The sequence below is a fragment of the Notechis scutatus genome, chromosome 3 (assembly GCF_049901735.1).
Source record: "Notechis scutatus isolate UNSWTSFEM ecotype Mainland chromosome 3, rNotScu1.2, whole genome shotgun sequence".
In the NCBI taxonomy this organism is placed as follows: domain Eukaryota; kingdom Metazoa; phylum Chordata; class Lepidosauria; order Squamata; family Elapidae; genus Notechis; species Notechis scutatus.
The window spans coordinates 64,118,455-64,142,098 of record NC_142011.1 but is presented as its reverse complement, the minus strand read 5'-3'; the positions used below and the strand labels follow the sequence as shown (position 1 = coordinate 64,142,098).

Here is a 23,644-nt window from a genome sequence, read left to right as displayed (position 1 = left end):
AAATATAGTTAAGTGCCATCATATTTTCTTTTCTATCTTTATTTACCCTCTGAAATATCTTACAATTTGAATTATAACTCCTGTCTTCTGGAAAAAAACATCAGGGTGGGAAGATGGGAAGGGATCAGAGGTGGTATTCAGCAGGTTCTGACCAGTTCTGGAAAACCAATAGTAGAAATTTTGAGTAGTTCGGAGAACCAGCAAATATCACCTCTGACTGGAGATTTTACAGTATCCTTCCCCTTCCAGTAGTTTAAAAAAATTTGAATCCCACCACTGGAAGGGATGGGACGGGATTTGTAGTGAGAAAACAGAATGGGGAAAGTGATTTATTTATTTTTTTCCTGGTCCCATTTCCTGAAGCTAACTCAGGCCTCCCTACTCACAACTCTCACAACTCTTTGTCTTTAAATATGTACTGATGTGATGAGTCTCAGCTTGGGGATTCATCAAAATAAGCACCTGGGTAAAATGAGGATGATGTCAAGGATGACCAAATAAATATACTGAATAGAAGTGCATACTGACAGACAGATATTGCATTAAACCCTAACCCAGTCACTTGTCTTGAAAAGCAGCCTGCTTTGGGTCTATCTGAGGGCTGATGACATGCTTTGCAGAACTGGTGCAGACCTTCAGCAACATTGCACCTCTGCTCTATGGCTCTCTTGTCCCATGACCACCCATGTAACAATCTGCCGATACAGGAATCTGTTTATATCACAGGATCAAGGGGGGGGGGAAACAAGTCTGATGCTAAGATACAGATTTGGTTTCTTGAATGCAAACATGATATGAGCATTAATGATCACAGTGAACATAGAAAGTAAATAAATATGTGCTAGCTATAAATGACCTTTTGGCCAGCAGAAATAGATAGCAACATTACATGGTTCCAATTCCAAAGCTGCTGCCACTTGAAAGCAATTTTAATCATTCGTTTGCTATCATCAAAAATAAGAGTAAGAAGCCTATGAGCCACCAGATGTTACTGAATTATCTGGCATTCTTCACAAATGACTAATGGCTGGGGGCTAAAGAGAGCTATAATTTAACAGGGACTCCATGCTTCCCAACTTCGCTTTCCAGAATTTGCGGGCATCAGAATTTCATTTTTTAATGTGTGCCAGTGTGTTCACGGAAAAAAGTAACAATAAAGGTTATTTTGTCTTGTCTCTTATCTATCTTATCATCTTATCATGTGTCTTGTCTTGTCTTGTCTTCTCTTGTCTTGTCTTGTCTTCTCTTCTCTTCTCTTCTCTTCTCTTCTCTTCTCTTCTTGTTTCTTCCCTGTTAAGATTTTGTAAACCTGGCAGGTTGTTAACTGTAATTAATTCCCAGTGTTTATTTTTTATTTGTGTATTTTTTATTTATTTATTTATTTATTTTTGTCAATTGAATAGAATACTTTATTGACCAAGTGTGATTGGACACACAAGGAATTTGTCTTGGTATAAATACTCTCAGTATACATAAAAGAAAAGGTACATTTGTTAAGAATCAAGAATCATAATGTACAACACTTAATGATAGTCATAGGGTACAATCAACAATCAAATCATACTAGGAAACAGTCAATATAAATTGTAAGGATACAAGCAACAAAGTTAAAGTCCGACAATCACAAGTGGGAGGGGATGGGTGATAAGGAGTGATGAGAAGATTAACAGTAATAGTAATAGTGGTGTACACTTTAACAGTAATAGTAGTGTACACTTTGTAAATAGTTGAACAGTGTTGAGGAAATTATTTGTTTAACAGAGCATGGCTTTCGGGAAAAAACTGTTCTTGTGTCTAGTTGTGGTGTGCAGTGCTCTATAGCAGCGGTCGCCAACCAGTGGGCCGTGAGAAAATTTTGGTGGGCCGCAGAGAAATCTCACCACCAGAACACCCCCACAAAGCAATTAATCCAGGCTGCACAGAAACACAAGGCTGCTCAGCCCACATGGCCCGTGGGAACCCTCTCCACCCACTCACTCGTTACCCAGCAAACTTGTCTGCTAAGTTGCTATTTTTCCTTTTTCCAACCATCATCTGTTCTGCTGTGCTGGGAGATTTAGATTAGCTAGGAAGCAGGAAATGGTTGGATTTCTTGCTTTCTAGCTAAGCACAGCAGAACCTCCCTTAGGACTGAAGGTTTGCTTGCAAGCAAATTCAGTGCAGACTCACAGCAAGCAAATTTGAGAGACTGAGCTAGCCAATGGCAGATAGATAGATCACTGAATGATTCTGTGAGCAACTCAATCGGCCTGCTTTGCCTGATTTTGGATAAAAGTTGCTTTTTTTAATTAAAAAAATTCAACATTTACATACATGGTATGCTGTGAGTTAATTTTGTGAGTTTGCTTGCTAGCAAATTTTAAGAGTTTGTTTGCAAGCAAATTTTATGTGACATACTGAGCTAGCCAATGGCAGATAGATAGATTTCTGAATGAATCTGTGATTCTGTGAGCAACTCAATCTGCCTGCCTGCTTTGCCTGATTTTGGGTAAAAGTTGCTCTTTTTTATAAAAAATTCAATATTTATATAAATATTTATAATATTTACATACAAGCCATGCCCAGCCAGTCACATGACCACCAAACCACACCCACAGAACCAGTTAGTGGTCCCTGGGATCTAAAATTATGAGTTTGGTGGTCCCTGAGATCCAAAAGGTTGGTGACCCCTGCTCTATAGCATTGTTTTGAGGGAAGGAATTGAAACAGTTTATGTCTGGGATGTGAGGGGTCTGTAAATATTTTCAAAGCCCTCTTTTTGACTTGTGCAGTATACAGGTCCTCAATTGAAGGCAGGTGGATAGCAATTGTTTTTTCTGCAGTCCTAATTATCCTCTGACGTCTGTGTCTGTCCTGTTGGGTTGCAGAACCAAACGAGACAGTTACAGAGGTGCAGATGATAGACTCAATAATTCCTCTGTAGAACTGTATCAGCAGCTCCTTGGGCAGTTTGAGCTTTCTGAGTTGGCGCAGAAAGAACATTCTTTGTTGTGCTTTTTTGATGATGTTTTTGATGTTAGGTGTCCATTTTAGGTCATGTGATATAGTAGAACCTAGAAATTTGAAGGTCTCTACTGTTGATACTGTGTTGTCTAGTATTGTAAGAGGTGGTAGTATGGGAGGGTTTCTTTTAAAGTCTACCACCATTTCTATGGTTTTGAGTGTGTTCAGTTCCAGACTGTTCCAGTTACACCACGAGGCAAGTTGTATAACCTCCTGTCTGTATATAGATTCATCGTTGTCTCGAATGAGACCAATCATTGTTGTGTCATCAGCAAACTTCAGTATTTTAACAGATGGATCGTTTGAGATGCAGTCATTGGTATATAGGGAGAAGAGACGTGGAGAAAGCACACAGCCTTGGGGGGGCCCTGTGCTGATTGTACAGGTATCGGATGTGATTCTGCCTAGCTTCACCTAATGCTTCCTGTCTGTTAGGAAGCTTATGATCCACTTACAAGTGTGTTCAGGTACTGCTAGTTGGTTTAATTTACTTAGAAGAGTGTCTGGAATGATGGTATTGAATGCTGAACTGAAGTCTACAAAGAGGACCCTTGCGTAGGTATTTGGAGATTCAAGGTGTTGTAGGATGTAATGTAGGATGTAATGCAGAGCCATGTTAACAGCATCATCTGTCGATCTATTTACTCGGTATGCAAACTGCATGGGATCTAACAGCGGATCCGTGATGGTTTTCAGGTGGGACAGCACAAGCCTTTCAAAGATTTTCCTAACTACAGATGTTAGAGCAACTGGTCTGTAGTCATTCAGTTCCTTGATGGAGGGCTTCTTTGGCACTGGGATGATGCTGGAACGTTTGAAGCAGGAAGGAACATAGCACATCTCTAGTGATCTATTGAAGATTCAGGTGAAGATGGGGGCCAATTGGTCAGTACAGACTTTTAAGCAGAAGGAGTTATCTTGTCTGGCCTTGGTGCTTTTCCTGGCTTCTGTCTGTGTAATAGATCTTGCACTTCTTTTTTTGTGATCACCAGAGGTTGTGAGCCCAATGGATTGGGGCCAGTTGTAGGAGGCTTGGCTGTTGTTGGTGTGTTTGAGATGTGGGTTGTGGAGATAGGTGGCTGTAGTTTCTTTTCAAACCTGCAATAGAACACATTCAGGTCATCTGCTAGTTGTTGATTTCCTTCTGCCTGGGAAGGAGGTTTGCTGAAGCCAGTGATGTTTTTAAGAGTTTTCCACATGTTTGCTGGTTCATTTGTTGAGAATTGAGTCTTTAACTTTTCAGAGTAGCTTCTTTTTGCTGCTCTGATCTCTCTTGTTAATATGCTTCTGGCCTGGTTGTATAGCATTCTGTCACAGGCTTGTGGAGGAACATACACAGCTATTAGGAGAAATGAGGAGAACTCACGTGGAGAGTAAAATGGCTTGCAGTTGATGTGTAAAGACTGTAAGTTTTCATCACAAAACTTATATATTATAGTTATATCCTGAGACCAGCTGTTGTTGATATATAAACATAATCTTCCACCTTTTGTTTTATCAGATGTCTCTTCAATTCTGTCTGATCTAAATGTCTGAAATCCTGGGATGTATATGGTGTTGTCCCCATGAATTTGTGGGTTAAGCCAGGTTTCAGTAAAACAAAGAACAGCTGAATTATGAAAATCAGAATTCCATCTATTTAAGAGATGAATTTCATCCAACTTGTTAGCCAGTGAGCGTAAATTAGTCAGAAAAATTGAAGGGACAGGGTCCCGTCCCCCCATTCCTTAGTCTGTTTAAAATTCCCGCTCATTTACCTTGTCTCCTCTTCAAGCGTGGTTTGCTTTCTTTGTTGTAATCCATAGCACCAGGGAATTGGTTAGAATCTCCTCCGCGTTTGCAAAGACAGGTGGGGGTGGGGAATCAGAAAGCTGCTCCTTAAGGAAACATTGCCTAATTCTTAGCAGATGGTCTCGTGAGTATGAAATCCATAGTGAATTGCAGATAATAATAAGGAATAAAGAAACCTTTAAAGAGCATTTCACCAAGGCAGCCGTCATTGGCGCCATCTTGGCTAGCTAGTTGCTTACAAGATAATAGGTATAAGTAAAAACATAGTTATGAATACATGGAAACGTATGAGAAAAATAAAAAAAATAAAAGAAACAGTAGGACAGGGACGGTAGGCACATTGGTGCGCTTATGCACGCCCCCTACAGACCTCTTAGGAAAGGGGTAAGGTCAATAGTAGACATTCTAATGTTAAAGTTTTTGGGGTTTGGGGAACCATACCATATCCTTAGTAGTTCTCCATTTTCCTGGTCAATTAACTAATGGATCCTGCTTTGGTGAGAAAGGCTTATTGTTCATATTGCCACTTTCATAACCATGAACAGGAGATACCAAATCTTGGGTTCTGCACAGTGATTCAATCACTTGCCTTCTTATAACTCAGAAGGAAACTTCTATGGTTCTCCATTAATAATAATATCTAAGTAATCAATAAGCTGCGTTATATCACCCAAGTTCTATTTTAATAACGTGGGTTATGCTATGTTTGCCAAATAAAAATATGTTAATGCAAGTCACAAAAATTAGATCATGTTTGTCAAGCAAGCCAAATATTCTGCAGAATTATGTCCACTTGATTGTATAAATGACTACATGGGATGAGAATTAACTGGTATCGTAATACTTATGGTGACCACTAATGGCAGCTATACAAGAAAAGAAGAAAAATATTTTATGTAACAATTGCCATTAGGGGAAAAAATTAAGAGTACCTTGGAACATTGTTTTTGCCTATAATCACAAAGGAAGCAGTGTAGAACAACGATTGCTCAATCAAATCATTATGTGTTTGATTCAATTTCACAATGATAACACATTGCATTTAATCATTAAAAGAGCTATAGAAGGGCACCCAAAAAGCTAACAACAATATTCCATTCCAATTCAATGTTAAAGGAAGTTGTTCAGTGAACTGAAGGAAGGTGATTTCCCTCAATTCTGTTGAATTACAATAAAAGTGAATCTGGCCAAACCATGAATACAAACATTACTGCTTCTGCTGCTTCTTTCTTTTTCTTTTTCTCCTTCTCTCCCTTCTCCTCCTTCTCTTCTTCTCTTCCTCTTCCTCTTTTCTTCTTCCTTCTCCTCCTCTTCCTCCCCTTTTCCTTCCTTCCTCCTCCTCCTCCTCCTCCTCCTCCTCCTCCTCCTCCTCCTCCTCCTCCTCCTCCTCCTCTTCTTCTTCTTCTTCTTCTTCTTCTTCTTCTTCTTCTTCTTCTTCTTCTTCTTCTTCTTCTTCTTCTTCTTCTTCTTCTTCTTCTTCTTCTTCTTCTTCTTCTTCTTCTTCTTCTTCTTCTTCTTCTTCTTCTTCTTCTTCTTCTTCTTCTTCTTCTTCCGATAAAGATAAAAAAGATATTTGGAATGAGCTAGTCTCCTGGGAAATAAAACTGTGGATTTCCAAAATTTGTGTGTTTTGGCTGTATACCCTGGCTAGCTGTGTAAAATCATAGTACCAGTCATGCTACAAAAGTTGTTTTATAAACATGACAAAAGATCATGTAATCAGTTTTTTAGTTACAAAAAATTGTCTAGTTTATTATTGATTGAGGGGATCAAGAATTTATGACAATATCAATTGACTCTGACTTAAATGAATAATACAAAAGATGTTTTATATTGTCATTTAAATTATGTTTCTCCAAATCACTTTTCTCTTTCAAGGATTTTTTTTTTCAATCAAGAAAGAGTGGTCTGAAGAATCCAATAGAACAGATGGTGGATTCTCTGGCAATAATGCATAATTCTGGCTATTAATTCAATCCTGATTTTTGAGGCTTGTGGTAGATTCTTCATATTAAACAGATCCATATGAAAAACTCACTGTATGGGAGGAGGGACTGAAAAAGTTACTTCTGTGATGGGAAAAATATGTCTCTGTCCACACACCCACATTTGTTATTAATTTCATATTTCTTTGTGCTTGTTCTGCTTAAGGGAGCAATCATCTAAGCATTGAATGATATTCTTTATATCAACTGAATGGACTTGTTATACACCTTAGATGAACAATTGTATTCTTACCTACTGAAGCTCATTTCCTTTATTCCATGGTAACTGAATTCCAGCATCAACATAAGATAGGCTTAAGATACAGAAGGATCTTGACAGACTTGAACATTGTGTGCTAACAAAATGAAATTCAATAGTGAAAAAAGTAACATTTAGGCAAGAAAAACAAATACTGCACAGGTACTGTATATGTGGTACCTCGCTCAATAGTAGTTATTGTGAGAGGGATCTTGGAGTCCTAGTGGACAATCATTTAAATATGAGCCAGCAGTGGGCTGCAGCTGCCAAAAAGGCCAACACAATTCTAGGCTGCATAAACAGAGGGATAGAATCAAGATCACGTGAAGTGTTAATACTTTATAATGCCTTGGTAAGGCCACACTTGGAATACTGCATCCAGTTTTGGTTACCACAATGTAAAAAAGATGTTGAGACTCTAAAAAGATTGCAGAGAATAGCAACAAAGATGATTAGGGGACTGAAGATTAAAACAAATAAAGAATGGTTGCTGGAATTGGGTATGTCTAGTTTAATGAAAAGTAGGACTAGTGGTGATAGCAGTGTTCCAATATCTCAGGGGCTGCCACAGAGAAGAGGGAGTCAAGCTATTCTCCAAAGCACCTGAGGGCAGGACAAGAAGCAATGGGTGGAAACTAATCAAGGAGAGAAGCAACTTAGAACTAAGGAAAAATTTCGTGACAGAACAATTAATCAGTGGAACAACTTGCCTCCAGAAGTTGTAAAAACTGGAAGTTTTAAGAAGAGATTGGATAACAATTTTTCTGAAATGGTATAAGATTTCCTGCCTAATTTCCAAGGTCCCTTCCAACTCTGATGATTTTATTCTATTCTATTCTATTCTATTCTATTCTATTCTGTTCTGTTCTGTTCTGTTCTGTTCTGTTCTGTTCTGTTCTGTTCTGTTCTGTTCTGTTCTGTTCTGTTCCGTTCCATTCCATTCCAATTCAATCCAATCCATTCTATTGAGAACAGCAGCTTGGGGAGAGCTACAAGAACACACCTCACCCACACACTTACTGGAATATATTAAAGGACAATCTAGATAAGATGTAGATGCAGTTTTGACTATAAAACACGGATAAGAGATTTTACTTTTCATATTAAATACATGCCAGTTTGAGGGAAGCAGAAGAAAAACTTAGTTTTTTATTCTCCATGAATTGCCACTTAAAATTTAATTTCTTTAGCCTGACTCAATTTTAGGGGGGTAAACATTTCAGACAGCTTCCCCACACTCAGCCCTTTATTTAGACAGTACAGGGGAGAAAATATGTGTTGGTTCCATTTATTTCATTTTATTCAGATTAAGCTTTCTCTCACTATTTTATAGCCAAATGCATGTACATCTGCTATGACCTTCAACATATGGATGCCACATCTCTATACATAAAAATGATGTGGGGTCATTTATGCATTAACACTTCAAAAGAACTTGTTCATAAATTGGAAATATAACTGCAATATCTACACTCAGAAAGTCCCATAAACTCTTCAAAAGATATACAAATCTAAAGAATGGGTATCGTTTAATTTTGTATTACACTGTTAAGCTTCACCTCAAGCCTCAAATTGTCATTACAGCACTTGATTTATCTTATTTGATAAATAAAGCAGTGATCATTCTCCATTTCTTCCAAGTCTGCACCTTGGGCAACAGAGATGGGGCAGGTAAAATAGAAAATTGAAATAGGAGATAAAAAGAAAGAAAGAAAGTGATGTTATAGCAGCCATTTTGAAGAAATGGAAATTCTGGAGTCAAAAACGAGTATGCCCTTATGAAAATCCTACAGAAGTAGGGAAGAGACGTGGGAGAAAGGATCATCAGGGACAATATTGATCTGGAATGAAAGGGAGACATTGAAAAGCTTGATAAAAAGTAAACTCTTGCTTTTTTTCCCCCTTGGCTTTTCAGGTGGTTTTTACATCATTTATAGAGAATTGAACTGAGGGGTGGAGCTCTCATCTCACTGTCAGGAGGCTGAGAGTTCGATTCTAGGTAATAGCAGATATTTCTCTCTCTCTAGGTGCAATGAGTAATTGTTTGCTGCAAATTCCACATAGGCATCAGGGAGAGCATCCGGCCAGTAAACACTCAAGCTCCATTCAGTGATCCTAACTCCCCCCGGCCCCCGGCCCCAATGCAAAGGATTACAGGGTCCTTAAAAGAAAAAAAGAGGACTGATTTATTTCATTGTATAAAAAACACTTGAATCTTGACACAACTATGCGGATATATCTTTGCTTCAAAAGTTCTAATATATTTTAAAGACTGTAACCATTATAATAACAACATTTTCCCTCACATGATGAAATGTGATCAGTTTGTTTAGTGACTGTTCAAAGTTACAACAGCATGGAAAAAAAGTGACTTATGACCGTTTTTCACAGTTATGACCTTTCCAGCATTCCCATGATCATGTGATCAAAATCCAGGTGCTTGGCCTTTGTCATATTTATGACCTTTGCTGTGTTCCAAGATCATGTGGTCACTTTTTGTGACACCCTGACAAGCAAAATCAATGGGAACAGAGACCGGCTAGCATTACACTCTAACATTACACTGTAGGCTGATGGCTTTTATATTAGAACTGCAACTCTCTCTTGTCACAAGAGGGAGCTCCAGTTTTTAATTTTAATTAAAAAAAAAAACCTCAAGTCAATTTACCTCAGGATCCCAAACTGTATGCAAAAAGGGCATGACAAAGAGTTTTGGAGAAACAGAAAGCTTAGCTTGTTTATCTGAATTGAACGAGTTCAGTAAAGTCACTCTTTTTTTTTTTTTGTAATCATATTCTTTATTTTCTGCATTCACTCTATTGTTTCATTGTTTCATATATGATTTCCCAATAGTGACCGTCGCATTGCTGTCACTTCTAGCCAGTATGTCTTTTGTCCATGATGTCAGTATGTATAATCCAAACAGGAAGAGACCTCACTGTGGGAACACTGTTTTTGAGAAGTGTATAGTACAAAATTTTCTGCAAATATTTTGTCTTCCTGCTCAGGAACTCTATACAAATTATGTGCACAAATACTATAACTAAGCTGTGATAGTATTGAACAGGCCCCACAGCCTGTTCAAAGAGTCATTTCCATGTCTTGTATGTAGTGCAAACGCAGAATTTTTATCAGTTCAGGGTGAGCAAAAAATCTAACATCAGAACACTGGGTCAGTCCCATATTACATGACCCCAGCGATCTATTCTCTTCAAGACACCTCAAACTTTATTTCCAGAGATTTCCTCTAATTCCAGAGAATTTACTTCTGGAAACTGCCACTGCTACCAGAATGAAAGAGGTTCTGAATGGTTTGGAGGAAGAAGTGCTATTTCATATGTAATTGCTGCATTTTGCTCATCTCTAATTCATCAGAGACCTAAGATGAACTGGAATTAGTGGAAGAGGATTTATTTCCCCAGAATGGTAGTTGATTTGATCAGTGGAAATGTGTCCTGACACAATAATTAGGAGCAAAGGGCTGCCTAGTTTAAACGATGAGTGTATTTATACATTAGTGCTTCTAGCAGAGACTCAATAGAGAAAAAAAAAAGAATGTCAGTCCAATAATAAATGGACTCTTATCTTGCCAGTATATTTGATACCATTCAACATTCCAAATCTGATTCAGGATTACGTTCAGGGCCACAAAAGTCAGGAATTGTGTTAGTAAAATTACAAATACTAAATGGCAATTTAAAATAAACACAGGAACTATAATAATACCAGACTACTATTATAATGTGATAATATAATATTCTGATATTCATAAAAAGCATACATTACTCCATAGATTTTCATCCCTCAAACTGTGTAAAGAAGAGGTTAGATTTTTAAAAGCAATGATACAAAATATTATTACAGTCTTTCTCTTTGGAGAGCACTTTTTTTCTTATATATACAAGTTTTATATTACCAGAATGAATGTTTAAAAACCTCAGGGTATTTCAAATGTCATATATTTTGCTTTGCTATAATATCCTGGGCTTCTGGGTACCTGAGCAATTAGGGTGATTAATTGCACATTTGCAATAAAAACAAAAGAGCAGGAGTGTTCCCTTACAGGTTAAATATCTAGAGAAAACTATATTTGCTGCTAGACATAACAGATGCAGCCAACCCAGCATGCAGTTTAGACCTGTTTCAACTGATGCTTTCTAATTTGGTTTGGAACCCAACCTTTCTTAAAAGAAGCCAACTTGTTTAAAAAATAAACTTGGAAGGTTCATGGAGAGAGAGAGAAGTAGTACTGACATGTGAAATCAATGTTATCGAAGAAAGGAGTGTTTTTCTCCCTCCAGCTGTTTATTCTTCAAGGTAAGAGCTACCTCAGAAGGCAATACATTCACAATGTAGCTTCATAATACAGAACTAGGGATTTAAATGCAAGATCAATCCAATAAATGGTAATTCCACGGAAGCTTTTTGCCAAGTTCGGGATCAGCTTACTGAGAGTTAAAAAATTATTTTCCCCTTATTCTGCACATGCATTTGCAAAGCTTCCTTTTTCCTTTATGCAGAGCATCGCTGTATGAATTGTGTGGCATGTAAATATCACATTATGGTTGTGAGCTATAAGAAAAAGCTTCAGTTGCAATAATGCCTGAAGACCTTCAAAGTTTAAATATAGGAGGAAAGATAGGTCTGCTGTTGCGAAGCTTTTCCTGATAGTATCCTCTTCAATTTATTTATTTATTTTGCAAACAACTAGAAAAACCATATTTTACATTAATTTTTGTCCTGGGAAATTGCATTGCTATGAAAAAAAATGAGGTACAGTATATTTAATAAACCACTAAAAGTTACTGTTTAGTTGCTTCAGTTGTCATTTAGAGTTTACGACTTACCAAATTCTCTCTCATGGAATAACTCAGTGGAAATCTAGGACAGGGAAAATCTCAGAGAGAATTGATCTACCCTAAAAAAAGTAAATTTCTACTTGCTAAAAAGCCCCAATGTTCCATAAAGACCAAGCACATCTTCATTGTTGAACACTGAACAGAGCTAAAATAAACAAAATGCCGGATTTAAATGAGAATAAGTTACTCCCTATTGTCAGCTGCTCTCCTAAACCTGAGTATTCAATTTTGCTTCTGAAACTAGACTTTCATGTAAAAAGAGTTTGTTTTTTTTTAAAAAAAACAAAACCCTGAATATAGATAGTCTTTGTTTAGCAAACACAATTGGGACCAGCAACTCGGTGATTAAATGAAGCAATTGCTAAGTGAAACATCCCAATGTTACCATTGTACTTTAGCTTTCCTGACCTGTGAAAGTCATAAAGACAAATAGTGGATTGCAAAGTTACTTTTTCATCACTGTTGTAACTAAAAGTCTGTAGAGATTCTCAGTCATCCAGGTCATGGTTGTCCCAAAGGTGCTTTTTCATGAGGCAACTGGACTTTCTTGTTTTTTCTTTTGAAGTTGTTTCGCTTCTCATCCAAGAAGCTTCTTCAGCTCTGACAGGATAGTGGGGAATAGAAGGATTTATATTTCTTGCAGACAGATGGTCATTTGCATCCTTTTAGAGCAGGGCTGTCAAACTCCTGGCCCGCAGGCCAGATGCTTCCAGGAGTGGGTTTCTACCAGTTCTGTCCACCTCTGTAGAACCGGTAGCTCTAAAGAGCAGCAGACATGGAACTGGTTATATGTCTGCGGATGTTTTTGCCCACCTGCCCACCTGGGCTCTTACCTGATGTTTATGTCCTGATTTTTCAACTTCAGCTGCCGAACGAGGCACAGCTGCAGTTAAAAAAGCAGGAAAAGAGGGCTGTTTCAAAGGCTGCTTCTCTGCACGTAGTGTGCTGATCATGATTTACAGGCATGCGGCTCCCAGTGTGCAAGGAAGCTCATAAATCCCGAACCGGTATTTAACCCTGTCATATCCCATCCCTGGATGCGTCACCTGCTGGTCACTGCCATACCTGGTTTAGTGAAGGGGAAAAAAGTCCTGATACATCACGTGACATTGCCGTTTGACACGTTTTAGAGGGTCATTGAAACACTTGGAGGTTTATCTGTGTCCTCAGGGTCATCTGAGTAGTGCTCCTGGTTCCTGTAGTCTGCATTTTTTCCCTCTGGAAATCCATTCCTACTCCCACACCATTCAAAGGGTGCTCATCCCAAATTGTCTGCAAGGAATATAAATCCTTCCATTCCCCACTATCCTGTCAGAAATGAAGAAGCTTCTTGGATGAGAAGCGAAATGTCTTCAAAAGAAAAAACATGAAAGTCCAGTTGCCTCATGAAAAAGCACCTTTGGGACAACCACTGTATCTATGAACAGTTGCTAAACAAGGCAGTCACTAAACTACCTCTATATTTATTGTCTCTAACTAGCGGTCAAATATGTTTTGCTCTCTACTTACAAATGTTAAGCTGGTTCTCCAGACTGGATATATGAATAGTGATTAAAGTCAACCTGAGATTAATATCTTTGCTCTTGTGTAAAAAAAAATTGACTATAGATTTAAAAAAAAGTGATATTTTCTATTTAGTAACTTTATTGAATATTTAGAAAGTGAGACTTTCCCACTTAGCATTTTACAGTACAGTGTAGCTTTATTTATTTTTAGGACCATTCCTCACTGGTATTGATTTTAGTACTCAGCTGCAATTATTTATTACTGGAAAAAATATCAATTTCTCCTCAACTATGTCAGCTACTATGGAGTGGCCTGCACGAAAACTACTGTAACTCTCTAATATTGACTATCCATTACACTGTCAATGATGTAACCATCTTGCTCACATTTATTTGATTTTAATTAGAAACAGACAGTAGGATTGTACCATGGGAGAGGGGGGACCCTATGCAAGTTTACTTGGAAGTATTCAATTGAATTCAATCATTTTACTTCTCAGATTTGAAAAGCCTCAGGAAGTTGCAGGCAGTCTGGAAGATATACTACTCATGCAATGCTCACTTATTTCACTGTCACCTCTGATAAATTTTGCAGGCATTTGAAACAACTAAAATATAATGGGAACTATTCACAGTGACAATATATTACCACATGTGTCCAAAGTAGTATTGCTGTCATGTCCTGCTTGAGGGCTTCCTACAGAAAAACTGACTAGACTTTCCGTCTGTTGGAAAGACATTTTATGCTCTTACATGGAAAGCATGTCAAACGTACTGTGTGTCTTTTTAAATTTAAGGTGTAACTTTAAAGTGATATCAGTGAACGACTAAATTTCATTACACCAAACTAGACATCAATGTTACCTAGTTTGGGTAATGTCTGCAAGAAAACAACCACGCTCAGAGAGTACCAAGGACCCCTTGATTATGCCTGGAGTTGTCTTTGCTTTCCAGTCAAAGGTATTAGACTAGTTTTTCAAATTTGGCAACTGTGAGATGTGTGGACTTTAACTCCCAGAATTGCAAACTGGAGTTCTAGAAGTTGAAATCCTCACATCTTAATGTTGTGAAATTGGAAAATTGCTGGCATAGACTCCAGCTGGTCCAGACTTGGAGTTGGAACCTTTAAAATCACCTCTCTTTTTGCTTCAAGTGAACCCCTTGCAGCACTTGATTAAGGCCTTCCCAAGACCCTCTTCCCAACACTCTAAAGCTGAACATTTTGCTGAACATTCCTAACAAAAAAAATGGTAACTTTTTATTAATGCCTATTATAGCTCTCAAAGGGGAAGACAAGCAAGAATCACTTTTCAAATTTCCACAAGCCACACTCTTGCAATAACCAATATGGAGACTACATGATTTGGAGACTACATGATATTACTTTGAATGTTTCATTTCTTCATCAACTCATTAGTGATTATCTTCTAATAGCAGTATTTGCCTAACACATTTCAAAACGTAATTTTTGAATCTGCATAGAAGAAAAGATATATAAGAGTGTACCACCACTTGAAAATGTTTTATTGTAACATATACAAAGTTAGGCTAATATAAGTACTTTTACAACAGGTAATGGAACTAAGCTAGAAATACAATTAACACAAAATTATTAGCTAAAAACAGGTTTTCTTAGTGTCATTTTTCAACTTGAAACACGGCATCTGAAAATGAACTATTTGTTCTTGTAATTTAGCAGAGCTTAGCATGGAGGAATTGGTAGTTTAATCTTTTCATGTGTTTTCTTACTTGATTCCTTTAGTTGTACCATGTTTCCATAATTCCAATTTCTATATATATATCGATAGTACTAGGTTGAAAAAGACTGCTATAGCAAACAACAACTAACACTATAGGCTGACATCAACTAATAAAAGCTGAAAATCTTAAAGCTAACCAGTATGTTTCCTTCCAAAGCTAAGGCTGGGCAATATGTTAAATTGTGCTCAGATTTTATGGTAGTCATAAATATTTACTGAGCACATCTGGCTTCTCAAAATATACATAACTTCTGAGTTCTGCCTGCATTCACTATCTGACATGCAATTAGAGGACTGCAGTGATGATTTTCAATACAGGCATATCTTTCTAAACTTGCAACTTGGCATCAAGACAACCAATTCTAGTGGGACATATTAGGTGAACATGAAACACCACTAATGCAAATAGAACTGTATAAATGCTGTATTCTAATTTTATCTGACTGATAAATTAGGATCAGCAGCAATATAGTTTAAAATAATGCAAAATAAAATTTATAGCAAGGCAGCACTTGAAGATAATATTTCAGCTTAGATGGTGAAGATTTACTGTTCATTGTATGAAGAACAATCTTCAGAGGCATCTTCTTGAGATGTTTGGCTGGGCTTACATATAACTGCAGAATCCTGGCTGTCTTCAGTGGAAACTAAAACACAGAAGCACAAAATAGTCTACAATTTCTGCTTGGACAGAATTCTTATGTTTTATTCAATGACTATTATTTAAATAACAAAAGCAAAACACATTCTTCTTCACAACACAATTCTGTTATTTACAGAGTGTCGTTTGAAGAGCCCTCTCTGCAGTAAGTATTACAAAGATACTTATTACTTCACCTTGAACACATTTATTTCCTATTTGTTTAATATATTAATAGCCTAGTAAACAAATATAAATGTGCATGGTGATATTTTAAATAGGCAATTACTGAGAATATTAGTTTGAAAATAATTATTTGAGCTATTTGACTGTCTGTAGCTGTGCAACACAGAACCATTTTTCAAGTACAAGTAGTACTCGACTTATAACCAGTTACTTAATGATTATTAGAAGTTACAACAGACCTACCAGCGGTACTTACAACCTGGATTCAAAGTTTTGACCGTTACTCCTCCCCTTGATCATGTGACTGAACTTCAGGTGCTCACCAATGAAGCAACATTTATGGCTATTTGCAGTGTTCCACAGTCACATGATTGCATTTTATGATGGTTTTGATAAAAACTGGAACTCACTTCCATTTTTTTGCAAAACTGGTCCATAGTGAACCATGGGTTCAATTAACAATTGCTGCAAAAATGGTCATAAAACCTGGTCAGTCATATGATCGACAGCTTTATGGCTGTCATAACACATACAACCATAATATGTGGGCTCCATTATGGTTGTTAACTCAAGGACTAAGGACTACCTGTAACCTAATTATGAGAATGGGCAATATGATATGACTTCCTGGACAGAAAGTATCTTGGAATATATTAGATCACATACTTAGGAAAAGTTTTTTCCTGTTGACAAAAAGCCACTTATGCCGTGGCTTGATGGGTGTGGTTTGGTGTGTGTGGCTTGGTGGGCGTGGCAGGGGAAGGTTACTTCAAAATCCCCATTCCCTTCCCTCCCCCTCCCCACTAACCTCCTTTCCAGCTCCATTCTCCTGTGCAGGGCAACAAAAAAAGACCCAGCCAATCAGCTGGGACTTGGGAGGCAGAGAAGAGATGGAGGCGGGGCCAGTCAGAGAGGGTATTTGCCGGTTCTCTAAATTACTCAAAATTTCCTCTACCGGTTCTCCAGAACTGGTCAGAACCTGCTGAATACCACCTCTGACTTAGTCCCTATTTATACGTGCAAAAAGAATTTAAAAATGATTCTCAGTAAATTTAATATGACTCTCCTGCAATAAATTATTTGGGTAAAACACTAAACAATTTTTGAAGTTTATACAACTATTCTTTCATTGTTCTTATATGGTTGAGGAAGACAAGAGTTAAAATTTAAGTTAAATATTTTCAGAGAACAGTTTATTATCACCCAAAGTCACATGTTGTGATGTGATCATGATTTAATCCCAGATATAATTAAGATACAATTAAAGTGAACCTATGCTTGATTTACATGCCCCTGTAGTTTGAACAAATAATGGAACCAGGTGTTCAGCTGATGTTTCTCAATGTTGGCTAATAATTAAAAATAGTTTTTTGGTTTCCGAGATCATAAAAGCATTTGCTATTGGAATTATGCAGGCAGTACAGGAAGGTACATAGAAAACAATTTAGGTAGACTGAATCTGCACAATATAAACATTATGAATTCTGTTTGATCTTCTTACTAAAATCTAGTTGCATTATTAGACTATATCTAAATCTAATCATGTGTATCTAGCAAATCACTGTGGTCGTTAAGTGAATCCACAGTTGTTAAGCAATTGCCGCAGTTGTAAGTATGAACCCATTGTAAGTTGTAAGTGTGATGATGGGACATCAGTCATAAAGGCGAGGCAGTTGCCAAGTAACTGAAATATGGTCAAGTGACTGAGGGGCAGGGATGGCATGACATTTTACAAAGGGCAGAAATGTTTTATGGACCTTAAAGCCTCTGTTGTAATTTCAGCTGGTTGTTAAGCAACTGTTAAGTTGAAGAATATCTGTAGGTGCCTTGCAAACATCAGTGGAACAGCTGCACAACCAAATATTCTGATTACTCACCAGATGTTTCCTTTGTAGCTTCAGTCACAAGGTTGAGCTGGAGAGGTGGTGGAAGGTAGTGAATCCCTGGCAGAAAGCCTCGGGGTATGAAGGGTGAGAGTGGAGTATAGTATCCTGGCCGGAAATCCCCACCTGTATCCTGTAGCTATATAAAAACAAAGGTGCACGAATGGCTGGTGAACTGAGATATGCAGATGGTAGCTATAAAATGTGAAATTTAGGCCAAAATATATTTCATTATCCTATGTTCTATCTATCTATCTATCTATCTATCTATCTATCTATCTATCTATCTATCTATCTATCTATCTATCTATCTATCTATCTATCTATCTACCTACCTACCTACCTACCTACCTACCTACCTCTATCATCTATCTGTCTATCATCTATTTGTCTGTCTGTCTGTCTGTCTGTCTGTCTATCTGTCTATCATCTCTGTATGCACACATAGACACACACACAGTGCATATAATCTACATCTTGCTGACGAACTACACAATTACAATTAAAATAGCCACGATCAGATTAAACATTAAAATATTATACTGTGTGTGTGTGTGTACCCTAGCCACAGTGGCATCACATGCCAAATTTCCTTTAGAAGAGCTTAGTTTTCAGCTGCTTGCAGAAAGCAATTAAAATGGAAGTCAATCTGACAGAAACCTAACTTTATTTATCATACATAATTTTATTAGGTTTATTTTTATCATTGGAAAGAAAATGAAGAATATTTTCAAATTTTACATTTACTTCCTACAACCGTTTAAAAGAAATCCAAATCCCTGTACCAAATGGTAAATAAATGATACTAAGGTCCAGCAGCAACAGTTACATTAGCAATGGCATTGGATAGTTAACAATCCATATTTAAAAGAGCTAAATAACACTTCAACACTATGTTTTTCAAATAAAGAAGACAACATTGTATGTTTGCCACTTTTAAAATTATTCCTATATTTTAATTAGTCCATTCCTAATTTTTAAAAAAGATAGCTATTTTTTCAAAAATATTTTTCTGACATATATAGAGGAGACAAAATGGTTTTACCTTTACAGTTTGGGCTAATACTATTAGCTGCTATGTCTTTGCTTGCATTTCTGTAATTAAGTACTAGGAAGAAACATGGGAGGGAATTCATTTTATAGAAATTTTGCAGGTTCATTGTGTAAGAAGTACTGTTTCTGATTCAGACATTATAGAACCATCTACTTTCACAGTCCTTTCCCCCATACTTTTATATTAACTGCCCAATCCAGCGGTAACTGTGATTCATCAACTAGGTGGGCTCTAAACCAGGCATTATAATGGAGTAAATCATCATCTGTGCATCCAAAGCAATGTTCTATTGACAGATGTGGACATACCAATGTGCAGCCAATTTAAATGGACAATTCTAAAAGTAGAACACCTGAGATTTTCTCGGAAATTCTATTAACATAACTACAATAGAGCTCAACAGAATTTAAATTAGTGTACAACCCTAGCAGATATTCATGATTCGTCAATCTTGTCTGCATACTATCCAAACTTACTGGGTTTCCAGTATGGCAACCAGGTGTGGGAATCTTTCTTCAGACATATCCCTTGGCACTTTTATCATTCTTTAATTTAAAAAAAATAAAGGAATGTGAATATGCTGAAAAGCATAGTGCCAGGCGCTATCATCCATTTTATTGCCAAAAACTGAGCTCAGATGCATTTTTGGAAATACATGCAGCCAGGTGCTTTCTTTATGTGGACATGTGACTATCTGGTTAAAAAAAAATGTTCCTATGGGAGAGTAGATAGAAAGGGGCAGCAATATTACTGGTTTGGTTTCTGGTGCTTTGTGACTCACTCTTCCTCACACGATAACCATTTTACCACTGTACAATCAAGATAATCAAAATTTGAAATATGCCACCAATTCAAAATTATTACACCAATGGCTAACTGCAAAAGACATCTGAGGGTGTTATGCTTCTATGAGTTGTATTAAACCATGTGTGGAGAAAACTATACTTACTGGTATAGAAGCAGGAACACTACCTGGTCCATGATTGCTGGAAAAGTGTCTGAAACTTGTTTGCAGAGGCAAAACAGGTGCAGGAGATGGACTTCTGTAAGCTGGTTGATTAATAGTGAATCCCATTGAAAATGGATAAGGATACATCCCAGAGTAACCAGGATACATTTTGGGAGGGTCCCTCTCCCCAAATTCTGGACATACAGCAATACATTCTTGAGGCAAATTGGGATGGTCTATTAAAAATAAAAGTTAGATTAAATGGATGGTGACTGAATTAAATGGGTTAGCAGTATTTATTTGTTTGTTTGTATCCTGCCTATAATGTTTTTACAAATATCTCAAGGGGGGAACATATCCAACACACATTTTCCTCTTATTTTTCCCAGGAAGGTGAGTTGGAAGTCAATGGCCTAAAATCACCCAGCAGGCTTTCATGGCCAAGGCAGGACTTAAACTCATGGCCTCTTGCTTTCTAGCTTGGTATCTTAACAACTAGACCAAACTGGCTGGTATCAGCAACATATAAAGTTCTGTATGGCATTTTAACACCCAGAAAGTGCTGCATTTTGGCTAATTAAACTTTCAAAAAGATACTCTTTAGGTGTCCTATCAGGTATATCCATGAGAACATTGAAGAATGAGTGGACAGCTTAAATGCAAGAAGTGCTTTTATAAACATAATTGTTCCACTGAGAGGTAAAAGGCCCTACAATCAAGACACCTTAAAATGGCAAGATAAAGCAGAGCTGTTGCTCATGATTTGTATCAATTGGAAGAACGCATAGAGACCTTTGTTGGTCACAGAGAAGCTGAGGCTAGAAACATATATTACACAATATTCAAACTAAATCAATTTTATTTATTTGTGAATAGGAGATATATTAACATAAAATGGGTTACTGTATTTTACTGTTTCTAGTTTGGACTAATTCAATTAATTGTTTCTCCTCTTTTAATCAAAACTTTCATAAAAATGTAAAATATCAAAACAAAGAAAGGGAGTTAATAAAAAGGAAAAGGTAACAAAAAAAAAATCAAAATTAGGAAGTGGAAGCAACAATAATAACAAAAAAGCTATATAAACAAGGAACTGATTTTTTCGATAAATAAAAACCTATAACTCAGTGACCCTTTGAATTAGAATGAACCATAATAAACAAATTCATTTTTTCTCTTAAGTAGAAAACTTAATGATATCAGATCAAGCAACAAAAATAAATCACAAGGTATCTTAATACTATTTAATGTTATATCAAGCCAGTAGATGGCAATCCATATTCATAAATAGAACACAACATGGATCCCAATTAAAACAGCAGGAGAGCAGAATGGAGGATAAGCTATTTTTAATGTAACAAAAAATCTGAATAAGTAGGAAAGTATAACATCTTGCAGTGTTTCAGGTTTACTTTTGATAAACAATTTTGAACCTGTTGATTTAAGTCAATGTTCATTATCAGCTTGCTGAATATAATATTAGAGGAGAATATTTGTAGCTCTGGGTTTAAATGAGAGGTTGTTTTCTTGCAGATGTTTCATTACCCAAATAAACTAACATCTTCAGCGCAAGAAAACATCTGCAAGAAAACAACCAAGCTCACAGAGGACTCCACAAATATAATATTTTCTAAACCTTTGCTGTATTTAAGATGTTGATTAACATCTTAACCATTTTATTTAAAAATAACTAACCATTGCAATATGAATTTTACAGAGAAATTTAAATTAGGGTACTTCCTTTAAATAAACTGCATCTTTAAAGTCTTCAAAACACAGCTTGCACAATATCAATTAAATGCAAAAATAAATTGTTACAAAAGATGGCAGCAGTCAAGGGTTTGTCTGTTCTGTTTTGTTCATACAAAAAGCAATCGAGCCAGAGGTGGTATTCAGCAGGTTCTTACCAGTTCTGGAGAACCGGTAGTGGAAATTTTGAGTAGTTCGGAGAACTGACAAATACCACCTCTGACTGGAGATTTTACAGTACCCTGCTCACCAAGCCACACCCACAGAACTGGTAGTAAAATTTTTTGAATCCCACTACTTAATCGAGCAAATTATTTTCATTAATACTGAAATATTCCCTTTGCTGAAAGGAATGTGGTAAAAACATAGTACAAATCATATTAATTCCAGACTCTTTGTTTTTATATTTGCTCGATTGGCAGGTCAGTGTTTTGTTGGGCCTGCTGCAATTCATTTGACTCCTATAGTACAGATCCTGGCTGTGTAAATTTAGTTTTGCAACAATGAAGCATGGTGGAGCAGCTTTCAAGCAGGATATGATAGCTGCAATAAATAAATAAACAGCTAAGTAATACCACACTTGGATAGGGGAAAAAAACAATAATCCAAATCATCACCCATAATAAATTGGCATAGCAGGTATGATACATACATCGCTGAGGCTCAGGACAAGTAGAAAGTTAAATTCATAAACAGAGAAGACATAGCTAATCATCAATGTTTGAATAATTATGGCTGGTACACATACCTAAATCTATGAAGGTTGGAGAGCTCGGTTTAGGTGGCGTTGGATTATTTGTTGTTCTGGTACTGGAGCTAACTGCTGAAGTCACTTTAATTCCTTCATGCACAACTGACCCATGAGTGGAAGGCTCTGAGGAATTCATTTTTAGGCCCTTCTTACTGCTAGCAATGGCTGCCTCTTCTTCATTCGGCCTACCCTGAGTGGAAAGCAAGGTCTCTCTAGGTGGTGAGTCTGGTCCTTGTCTTTTTAAGGCCTTCTGCGCAGCCATGATCTTCTGGCGTTCAGTGATGAGAGAACATTTCTCACATGGGCACTGCTTCCACCTGCAGTGACCAGCATGACCCTTGACTGGTACCACAAAGCCATGATTCCGACAACGTGAACATTTTGGAGCCCGAAGAGACTGAGACCCATCTTGGTTCTCCATGGCTGACAGCTCTCTCTCTCTCTTCTAGATCCACACCGTTTGTAAAATGGTATGCACTGTAATCTACTCTCCTTGCTTGAAAAAATGGCTACAATCTAGCAATTAAGCCTGGGCCCTAGCCTAGGAAAAGGGAAGAATTCTGCTTCATGAAGAAGGGAGGAACATTTGGTGCTGGGTTTTCAGCTCACAAAATATAGTATTTTGTGATAAGTGACAAAATAGTTCAATTCCTTTTTTGTTTTTATTTCTGGAGACAGAACTACTCTGGGAAACTTTGTTTTAATGGTAACTCAACATTTTGAAAAGGGCTTCCATCCCTGCAAAACCTACAGATCTTGTCTCTTTGCCAAGAAGGAGTTTTTGTTTTTTAGGGCCACAGATAATTTTTGTGAGCAGAAGGCAAGACATTCCGTTCTCTGCAAAAAAGATTTAAGAAGCTGGATGCAAACTACAGTTTTGTGATTCAGTGGAGAATCTGTGGTGTGCAGTATTAATTGAGATGCTGCTGATGAAAAGAGGAGAACATTTTATACAACATACAAGTCAAGTAATTGAATTTGATACCTGTGCTACCTTAGAATCATTCTGCTCCATTTGTTTCAATTCTGAACTTCAGACAGTAATTGATTAAGATGTGCATGAGTTCATATCTTGTGACGTGCAGGAAAAACAGCTGTCTTTTTCCTTTATTAAACAGTGATTGTATCATAAATTCCAAATCTCTTTCCTTTGGTATTTCTGATATCCACACAAGTTCGGAGGACATCTTATGTATCTGTTTCTCAGTACAAATTAACTATTTATACATTTATTTCTCTGAACCTGTGAAAAGTCCATAATTTGCTTTCA

The 23,644-nt window shown here is 37.1% G+C and overlaps 1 protein-coding gene across 1 annotated transcript; it reads right to left on the bottom strand.

The window, feature by feature from the left end:
- Positions 1 to 14,978: 14,978 nt before the first annotated feature.
- On the bottom strand, positions 14,979 to 23,418 carry DMRTB1 (DMRT like family B with proline rich C-terminal 1). The gene is made up of 4 exons (XM_026665668.2): positions 22,372 to 23,418; positions 19,875 to 20,110; positions 17,866 to 18,010; positions 14,979 to 15,809 (listed from the first exon to the last, which is right to left on the bottom strand). The coding sequence occupies exons 1-4, from the start codon at positions 22,793 to 22,795 to the stop codon at positions 15,709 to 15,711; spliced, it is 906 nt and encodes a 301-aa protein (XP_026521453.1). The 5' UTR covers positions 22,796 to 23,418; the 3' UTR covers positions 14,979 to 15,708.
- Between the last annotated feature and the right edge of the window lie 226 nt (positions 23,419 to 23,644).

Excerpts from the sequence above, each read along its gene's own strand:
- DMRTB1 (XM_026665668.2), bottom strand. The coding sequence starts at position 22,795 with ATGGAGAACCAAGATGGGTCTCAGTCTCTTCGGGCTCCAAAATGTTCA. Across the intron at positions 18,011-19,874 it reads GTGTTCCTGCTTCTATACCA|CTACAGGATACAGGTGGGGA; the intron begins GTAAGTATAGTT and ends GTTTTTATATAG. Across the intron at positions 15,810-17,865 it reads AGCTACAAAGGAAACATCTG|TTTCCACTGAAGACAGCCAG; the intron begins GTGAGTAATCAG and ends TCTGTGTTTTAG.